The sequence below is a fragment of the Theobroma umbraticum genome, unplaced genomic scaffold, assembly GCF_002168275.2.
Source record: "Theobroma umbraticum cultivar Fairchild unplaced genomic scaffold, ASM216827v3 scaffold_4.1, whole genome shotgun sequence".
Classification (NCBI taxonomy): Eukaryota; Viridiplantae; Streptophyta; class Magnoliopsida; order Malvales; family Malvaceae; genus Theobroma; species Theobroma umbraticum.
Window position 1 is genome coordinate 7,081,573 of NW_018397258.1, and position 10,089 is coordinate 7,091,661.

General features: G+C 33.2%; 1 protein-coding gene across 2 annotated transcripts; it reads right to left on the reverse strand.

Annotated features, from left to right (window-relative positions):
• Positions 1-6,137: 6,137 nt before the first annotated feature.
• Positions 6,138-8,944, reverse strand: LOC110413946 (uncharacterized). Of its 2 annotated transcripts, XM_021424979.2 has the most exons (3): positions 8,234-8,944; positions 7,076-7,152; positions 6,138-6,342 (listed from the first exon to the last, which is right to left on the reverse strand). In XM_021424979.2, exon 1 carries the CDS (start codon positions 8,925-8,927, stop codon positions 8,322-8,324), a length of 606 nt encoding a protein of 201 aa, XP_021280654.1. In that variant the 5' UTR covers positions 8,928-8,944; the 3' UTR covers positions 6,138-6,342; positions 7,076-7,152; positions 8,234-8,321. The 2 variants fall into 2 exon arrangements, with proteins under 2 accessions (XP_021280654.1, XP_021280653.1); XM_021424978.1 differs by lacking the exon at positions 6,138-6,342 and having other exon boundaries at positions 6,905-7,152.
• Between the last annotated feature and the right edge of the window lie 1,145 nt (positions 8,945-10,089).

A 10,089-nucleotide genomic window follows, 5' to 3' on the forward strand; every position in this document is an offset into this window, starting at 1 on the left:
CTCTTTTGGATATTATATCCTTAGCAAGAGAAAGCATTACGCGGAAGGAATATATTGCCGCACAGGCAATACGCCAACGCCTTTGAGCCTTGGTGAGGCTGGAGGTGGTGACATCGAGGAGTAACGTGCCATAATCATAGAGTTTAAACTCATCAAGACTAGACATGGTTTTTGGAGGGTTTTACTAGTTATCGGAAGACCTAAACTAGAGAGTCGGAAGAGAATGAGTATTGTTCTTTCTCTCGGGTCAGAGAATGAACTTCTTTCAACTAAAGCCAAGCAATGCCTAATATATAAATTTGGTGTTGGAATGCCTGGTCAACAAACCCGCCTCTGCAGTTGCACATCCCTACTGGCTAGGCTCACCCCCTCTCAATTTCTATGCTATTTATCTGACATAACTAGCATAAATAAATATATATGTCTAATCAAACCCACAGACTTAATTTATTTTTAACTTTTTTTTTAAAAAAAATAGAAGTTAGAAAAAACAGTATTTTATGAGAAGTTTTTTAAAAAAATAATTTTTTTAAAAGAATAAATTAACAAAAAAGAACTAAAAAAAGCTCTTCATAGGAGTTTTTTTTTAAAAAAATATTATTTACTGTTTAAAAGAATTATTTTTTAAAAAAAAATCCTCTTTAAAAAAATATTCTCTCTCTCCTTATTGATCTCTCTTTTCTTTTTCTTTCTGTAAATCATCCTTTTATGATTTTTTTTCACTCTTATAAAAATTAAGAAAAAAAGAACTCGTAATTCAAAACTACACTCAATTATTATTTTATTTTTTTTATTTTATTTTTTATTTTATTTTTTACTTTTAAAGTTTTTTATTATTTTATATTTTTTAATTTATTATTTGATATGATAATTATGTAATATTTATTTTTCTTAACTTTCTTCTCGTATATAGAATATTTGTTGATTATAATTGAAATAATTAGTCAAATATATCAATAATTATTAAAATAAATTAGATAAAAATTAAAAAATCAATAGTAACTTAGTTTTAAAATTTTTTTGGCCCAATTGAATTTATTATTAATACCAATTTGGGTTTTCTTCTTTGTATGTAACATTAATTTTGTTCAATTTTAAAAATCATAAATTTTAAATTAATTTTTAAAAAACAATAACCAATATTTTTTTATACTCTTCTTTTACTTTTTAACAATTCATAATATTACAAAAAAAATTATTTTTTCACACTTAATTTTTTATTTGATTTAATTTTTTTATTTATTAAATATTTTTTATATAATTTTAATCAAAATTAAAATTTATGTAAATTATTTATCAAACAGTTTATAAAAAGTAAATATATCAAACAGTTTTAACTTAATTTTAAAATTTTTTTTATAAAATATTTTTATTAACTTTTAAATTAAAAAAATTAAACCAAACATGTTATTGGATTTTTCAGTAATAATTTGTGGTTTGAATGTATCAAAAAGGCATAACAAAAAGTGTTCTGAAAAGTTTCTTTACTGATTTAAAGCCGTACAATTGGTACCCCTTTCGTAGCTTCCATTAGACGGCCGCAAAATGCGCCAACGGGATTTTGCTAGTTGTAGTTAGATGATTGACGGCCCTTTTATTTGTCGGTCCGTAACCAAAAAGAAAAATGGAAAGTGATATGCACCTTCGTACATCTATATAAAATATAAAATAACTTGTTCCAAGTTAATGGGAAACGCGGTATTACGCTGACTCCTAAAATGCCTTTACGTGGGGGAAAACACCGTCGCCACCCCACCCACCGATTGAACTTGTATATTTAATGATAGCTGGATCTTTGCGTATGGCCCTAGGTTTAATTGCTTTACAAGCGGAAAGTTTCAAGCAATTCTCTGTGAATGCCTGGAATTTTACTTTTTGCTATCATTTTAGTATTCCTCGTAATTGTAAATTCCGTGCATTGAGTCGTTTTAGGGGGCCACCATTGTTGAAAATCTGCCAATGTACTTAATTCTGTGACTTCGTTACCTCAAAATGACTATTCAGTAAATCGTGAATACTCTTCCAAGTGCATGAACACCGGTTGCAGCTTGCGGGACAAGGAGATTAAGAAACTTTTTCTTTTTAATTTAGTAACATGGACTGGGTAACAGGTGCCACTTTGGCGGTTTGCCTTCAATTTTGGGTTCTGGTAGTACAAGGCATAAACTGCTTGAAATTTCTTATGAGAAAAAGCTGATATGACTTGTTTGCATTTGGTGCATGCTTCATCAACAGTCACCTCGCAATTGGCTTCTACTTTAATTTGTAACCTCTAACTGAAAAGAACTTGGACCACAAAAATGACCACTCGTGACATGTAAGACAACTTAAGTCACAAGCAAGAAAATCAACGGTTTTTCTCCCCTTTTTTTTTTTTGTTTTATTTTCTTTTAATAAATTGATAGGTTCTATGGCTTTTTGTTATTTCTTTATATGTATCCATTAATTAATATGTTAAGACTCGAAACTGATCGGAGAGTTGTAAGTCAGGGACGTGTGAAAATCCCATCGCACCTGCCACACCAATATATGTCAAGACTCCAAGCTGAGTGGGAAGGTAGACAGTAACTGCATTCCAAGGATTTATATGCTCAGACGTTTTGATCCACCACCAACCTTCAGGACTTGCTGCCACCATCCCTATTCTTCAAAGGGTGAGGAACTGTTTTGAGTCATTCCACAGCGCCTTCTTCCCCCAACCCCAAAAGAAAAGAAGTGGGGCAGGAAAAGTAGCATCTACCTAGCACTAGGAGAGAGAAATTGGGATGTGATAATTAATGGAGGTAAACCAAGTTAGGTTCATATCATGACATATATTACAAGTGAAATTTGATGCGTGCAAGAGAAATTAAAAACTAAGTTTGTTTCAACTTCATTGCCTAACCCTCTAATTTTTTTTTTTCCTTTTGAAAAGTGCCTAACCCTTTAATTGACTTTATGGTATTGGAGAGGTGATTTAATATCAAATTGATATGCAATTGTATCCAAAGGGAATTTTATTCATCTTCCATCGCACCCCAATTTATTTTCCAGATTTTGAAAGAAATATTAATTATTACTTAATTAAAGTAAATATGATATTAATTTATCTCGGCAGTAAAATGTCATAGCATCAAAATTAAAAATATTCTTAAGTTATAAAAATTAAATTTAAGATTAATAAACTAGAAACTATTAAGGAAACAATTCAATATAGATTCTGGTGCAGATTTTTGCTTTGGGCGACTCCTTTTTGCTGTGTTCCCACGGAGGGAGGCACAGGCGTTGAAGTCCAAAAACATAAAAGCAAGTGCTGACAAAGATCCTTCGCAAAAAGAAAGAAGCTGTATTTGGGTCCACTTTCCACCCAAGAAATTAACGATGTTGGATTGCATGCCAAGTTGCAGTCTTAACTACCCAGTATTCCCGCTAGTCTGAAATCTGGTTTTGCTGCAAAGTGGCTACTGGCCTACCTCCGGCCTCCCATAACAAATACTGGCATCCAACATTTTTTTGGCCAAAAGGAGGAAATCCTTAGAACAAAAGGCGCCAGCCAGTCACGTCCAACTTCGATTCGGCGTTTTCCACTTTGCTTGGCCTTTAACGTTGTGGAAAGCAGAATAGTTGACTCAGACTGCGCAACTTTGTAGTACAATGATGATGCTAAAGCAGTTGAAATTGTAACTTCAAACGAAGTTTCCTCGTAATTTCTTGTCTACAGAATTCTGCCGTCATGACCGCCCCAAGTTGATAATAATAATAATAGTAATCGCCATCCTTGGCAACTTCCTTGCATTTTCCATTTCTACATTAGAACCACAACATTGATGTATCGGACCAGCCGACTAAACTAGTCGGATTGCGCCGCGCATCTGACGCGGTGTTTTCTTTCCTCACAACATTAAAAAACTGAATTTCTTTTTTTTTAACAATTCCATCAAAAGCGACTTTATATTTTTTATTAATTCAATTAAATTAAAAACAATAATTTTTTATCATATTTAATCTAATTTTTTATTATCAAAATACTCTTTATTGTTTATATAATGTGACATGTTAACATTGTGATGATGATATAGTCATGTAAGTTGTCATATTTTTATCTTCTATTTTAATATCATGTCATAAAAAAACAAATAACACTTAATCAAATATATTCAGCTCAAAATAAAAAGCCATTTCTTGAAGAATTACTTGTATAAAAGAAACAAAAAAATAAAAAGATAAATGTAAAGACATTGGTTTTTCAAATGAATCTTCCAGCATCACTCTCTTTTCCGCCTATTTCCTTATGGATGTCTCTACGAAACCAGGGCAGAAAAACAAGAGAAATTTGGAAAAGGTTAGAAGAAACGAGAAAAAACTTAAACCCTTCCAAATATTTGCAGCTTATTAGTCGTAACCCGTCCAGCAAGTTTCATGAGTAGGAGGCATGAGAACGTTGGCACCGTCCCCATCCCATATTGTCAGGACAAATGGAAATCTCACCTTGGCTTTAGGAAACCGTACATGCCTCTCATGTGCCTGTCAGATACTTTTCTAATTCATGCCTAAATAATCTAGATTGTGTGAATCACGGGAGAGACAAAACGACCACACGAATGTTTTGGTTTAAAATGTTGGAATTCATGGAAGAAAAACCTTGCAAAGCTGTTACTCTGGCTCTTTCACCCATTCTAATATCTCTTTTGATATTATTTATCATAAATTCATATTTTTAATATTTAAAACATAATTATTAAATGAAGAAAAATTTTTATTAATAAACTCGATACTCATCTCGTCTTGTCTTTTGTTAATATGAGATTTGTAATATTATTATTCATCTAATTATATAATATTTTTATTACATTGATTCTTTTACTTAAAAAAAATTTATCTTGATTCGAACTTATTTTTATTTTAATATTTTTTATAAAAAGTCTTATATTAATAAAAAATTAAGTAAACTTTGATATTATTTATCGCAAACTCACATTTTTCTAAAAATTTTACAAATTCCACAAATTGAAGTTTTCATTTTGCAGAGTTCAACACTTCCTGAGCTCATCCCTGTCTTTTTTTCTTTCAAAGTCTACTTTTTCTCCCTTTAATTAAATGAAATTTGTGGCAGATATACCTAAGCAGGCCAACAAGTCAAGCTCAAAGGAAGTGCTCAATTCAATTCAGAGAAATTGTACCATTCAGATTCACTCCTACAATTCCAAGAACTTAGTCAAAATTTGGGGGTGGTTGGCACAAGTTTCCAATTTTGAAACTGGGTGATAACGTTTAACGGATATACTTAGGCCTCCGGTCTTTAATTGATTGGATAATGATATTTTGACCCCAAGATAAAATGCAATCAAAGCAAGAAGAAGTGAACTTGACGTGACAATCACAAGGCCCAACAAACTGTGCCAACGCCCCCCTAGTCTCCATCTAGAAATGCCAGCATTCTCAGGGCTCTCGTCTCAATAACCGTAAACAAAAGCAAAGCCAGCGACCACGGCGTTGCAATATTTCAACTTTTCTTGGCGGTCAAAAACCGGGAACAAATTCTCTGGCTACTGGCTTTGCTTTAGTCTGCCACCGCTTCATCTAGAAAAGAAAGCATAGCCGGCTAAAAGAGTATGGTATCTAGTAACGACACTGTTCTGCCACAACTCTCCCTCACCCAGACCTCCTCAAAGCAAGATCAATTGCAAATCCCAATTAATTAGACGACCAATTCAAATTCATGCCAAGTTTCACCTTTCATCAAACAAATTAGATACCATCCACAATATGGCTGCCCTGATAAACGTTCAACCCGTTCAAACTAAAGTGTGTCTTGGCATCTCGAAAAAATATTTGTTGGTTTACAGTAAAGCCCACATGATTTGCAATGCAGACTGAATCAAGGATCCCGAAATACAACCCAGTAGGCTTAAATAAAGCCCAAAGCAGACCCATAAGAGATTACGAGCTCAATTTTAACTTCCACGGATGAGAAGTGGGGGAGAGGAGAGAAACAAACCTAAGAAATCGAATTCTGAGTATCGTGGGGTGTCAATACGTTGGAAGATCTATGTTTCCATCAAAGCCAAAAACTGATTTTTGATTTTTGACCATAATTATACGTAAATCTATTAATATTCAAAATAAACAATTCACTCTAACCAAATGACAGGCATTAATATCTAAATATAAAATATCTAAAATACCTTTTTTTTTTACTCCCCTCTTTTCCCTTTTTCAGATCGGACAACGACATTCCTTACACTGGTCAGCCACTTCACAACCGAATCGAACCATGGAATGCCAAATCTTCCCAAGAGAACGCGAGATCTGAACGCACACCCCAGATCTCACGCTCCCGTGGAGAACACCAGATCGCACTCCCTTAAGGAATGGAACGGAGCATCATATTAGTGCTAACGGAAACATAACGATTGACTAACGGGACTTATGCGTCCAACCAAAGATAATTTTTGAAACTGGACTGTCGATTTTGAATATTAATAGATTCGCGTGTAATTATGATCAAAAGTTAAGAAATTAGTGTATTTTACCCTATAATAATTATTTCACGGAGTTGAGCAAATCTGAACCTACCCTGATTCTGACATAATATCAGAATGTTCCATCTTAAGAGATATGATGCCACAAAGAAAATAGACAAAGTAAAAAATTTGTTGAATCTAACACAATTTCTCAAACTATTTAGTATATTCCAACTAAATTTCCAAGAGTCCTATAAAGGTACAGATGTGTCACTGCCATGATCACAATAATGCTTATATGCGTAGGAGTAATACTAATCTAGTGACTCTTTGCCCGTGTATATACAGATGTTGCAAATTTTTTTAAAAAAATCATTATTTGAAGAAAAAATAAAGAAGAAGAAACTACAAAAAGGAAGATAAGGGGTGTATTGCAGAAAATTGGAAGAGAACACAGAAAATGGCAAAATACGGAATTACCTTCACTTTGAATCTAAATTATATAAGGGATTATAGCATTTAATACTTGGACACCACCAAGTCAAAGAATGAAGATGGTGTCATAAGCCATAACTTAATCAAACTATTGGCTTCATATTATGGTACCATAGTATAGGAAATAATGGAATTACCATGAAGTGCATTGTAGGATAGCCAACCTCGTGTCCTCCCTGCCCCCAAAAATTTCTTTATTCCACCCAATGATTACCTATGAAAGAACGGGAACAGATGAGACTTGGGAGCAAAACAAGAGCGACCTGTATTGGAGCTTAACTCATTGACCATTTATAAACATATGACCAAGTGTCCAAGTGTCAAGTGATCCCACAGAAAAGGGAAAATTAAATCATATAAATGCAAGATGGTTGTGCCATGATATTTGATGAAGGATTTTTTTTTTTAAAGATGATGTGATTAACTAAGTGCAAAATGAAATTATATCAATGTTGTAGCGATTGATGGTATGAAATAGCAATGCAGCAATAACATTGAAAGTGGTTGCAAAGGTGGATGCAGTATTAACAGTGCTACTGTGCCGATAAGAAGAGCTGATACAGTGATGGTGGTAAAAAGGAAACAGTTATGAACTTAATATCATTTACTATGAAATACATTACCCATAGAGTCATGAATGTAAAGAATTCCAGATAACTGACCAACATTCATATTCTCCTCAACTACCATTATGCATTACAGAATCAAACCATTTACAGAAATTATTAGGACAGTCTTGAGTTAATCTCCACACCAATGTACATTCTTTTGCACTTCCTGTTATTTTCGAGAAATTTTACTAGCATATGCTGCTGTAACCTTTTTCACTCCCTTTTCTACCCCCATGGACTGGTGGGAAAAGCTATGCTGTATATTTGTTGATGGTAATTGCATCAACAGAAATTAAAACCAGAGCATACAAGTATAAAGACCATACAACAAGGATCCATCAGGTGAGACAAGAGGTAAGTGTGTACATATCCCACTGCCTGGAAGCTAGATCAAACTTATAATCACAAAAACCACCACATAGACAACGACAAATTGAACCTTCAAAAATTTATAGAAGGAACTTTAGTCTGCAAAAGCATTTCCAATGACAACGCACGTAAATTTAAGAAAATAACATTATATAACGGTTTTTCATCAGAGTTTAAAGTATTCGAAATTTAAATGTATCTGTCCAAATCCCAAACCAACAGTCAAAAACAGATAAAAGCTCATAGAATTGTCAGTTTAAAGTTCAAATTGAACATTTTGAACCAAAAAGAAAAAAGTTCAAACTTTGAACATACCTTAGCTTAGCGTTGCCTATCCGCAACAGCACCAATTGTCAGTTTAAGGTTGCAACTGCTTCAAAATTCCACAAAAAATCTGCAACTTTCACGTTTGCAATCGGGCACCAGCTCTCAGAAAGTGACTCGCTCTATAATTGGTCACCGTAAACTCACATTCTCCCAACTTAACCAACCCAATCAAATCGTGCCACGTACTTTCCTCCGGCATCGACGCCACAAGTACCATCCTCCCGACCACTTTGTTCCTTACCTCCCTCTCCCCCACCGCGATTCTCGCGTCCAAAAACGGCATAGTACATTTCTCCTTAGCGAAGCCGACGCACTTTTCCTTGGCCGCGACCAAACACCCTTCCATTTCACGATCTTCGCAGCGCTCTCTCTCCTTTAAGTCCATTGATTTCCAGCCAACCAGAGATTGCCACCAGGGAGGTTTACACTTGTTGGACGCGGTGACGGCGCACCCGATTCTGGCGCCTTCCTCACATTGAGATATGATTTTGGACTGGCAGGATTTGTATGCAGCGGCCCAGGAAGGAAGGTCTTTGAAGGCGAGGAGGTATGAACCGGATGAATGGTCGTCGGAGGAGCCGGCTGGGATGGGGCCCCGGAGTAAAGGGATGGGGCGGTCGAATTTTATGATTGTCGAGGAAGCGGAGTATTCCTCCAGGTTTTGGGGCAAGGAAGGGTCCATCCCTTACCGACCCATGCTGCTCCGCTAGTGTTTACATAATTCTAAACTATTTAAATAAATTTTTATTTTTTATTATAATCAATTAAATCTTTGTAAGTTCAATAAATTTTTATAACTTATAATTGAATAAAAATATTTTTATCTAAATTTTTTTAATTAAAAAATTTTTATAAAATTTTTATAAAAATAATAATTTTTAAAATTAAAATAAAGTAGTTGGGTAAATTTATAAACTCTTTTTTACACATAAAATGTTTGGTAAAATAACTCATATAAATTTTAATTTTAACTAAAATTACTATAAAGGGTATTTCTTCTGTTTTTTATTTTTTTTAATACTCTTTGCAAAGAGAGATAAAGGAGAAAAAGATTACAATTTGTATTGAAAAGTGATGATTTGGAGAAAAAGAGAGAGGCAAGGGAGATCGATTAAGAGAGAAAGATTGAGGTATTTTTTAACAAGATAATATTAGGATTATCTCTTTTTTAAAAGCACATCAACTTTTCAAGAAATACTTCTTTCTCAATCGATCTCCGTGTCTTCTTCTTCTTTTGGCAAATCATCATTCTTCAACGTAAATCGTAATTTTTCACTCTTCTACCCTTGTCAGTTCATATTCATATGATCATGTTATCATATTAAATTAACATGTCACATCATCATCAATCATAATATATTAACATATCACATCATTATTAATTATAATATATTAATATACGACATAAACACCATGCAGTATAAAATGACAAATTCCATTTTGACTAAATCATTAGTCATAAGTGCTTATTTTACTAAAAATAAAAATATAAATATTTATGTAGCTCAAAATAAAAGTATAAGTACTCGATTAAATCCAATAAAAGAATTAAGACTTATTTGAATTTTTTAAAAAAATTTAAAAGTTTTTTAGATATTATGTTTATAAAAGTTAATACTTAATTAGACAGAAAGACACTAAGAGTTTGTTTGAAAGCACGAAAATATTTTTCAAAAAATATTTTTTATGTTATAAAATATAATTTAAAATAACAATTATAAAAAAAAATATAAGAGAACGTATTTAGAGAGAGAAAAAGTATTCAGAGAGAGAAAGAATATCTTATTCCAATGTGTATTTACAAATGAAGTAAGAGACCTATTTATAGGTTAATAACTCCTTAC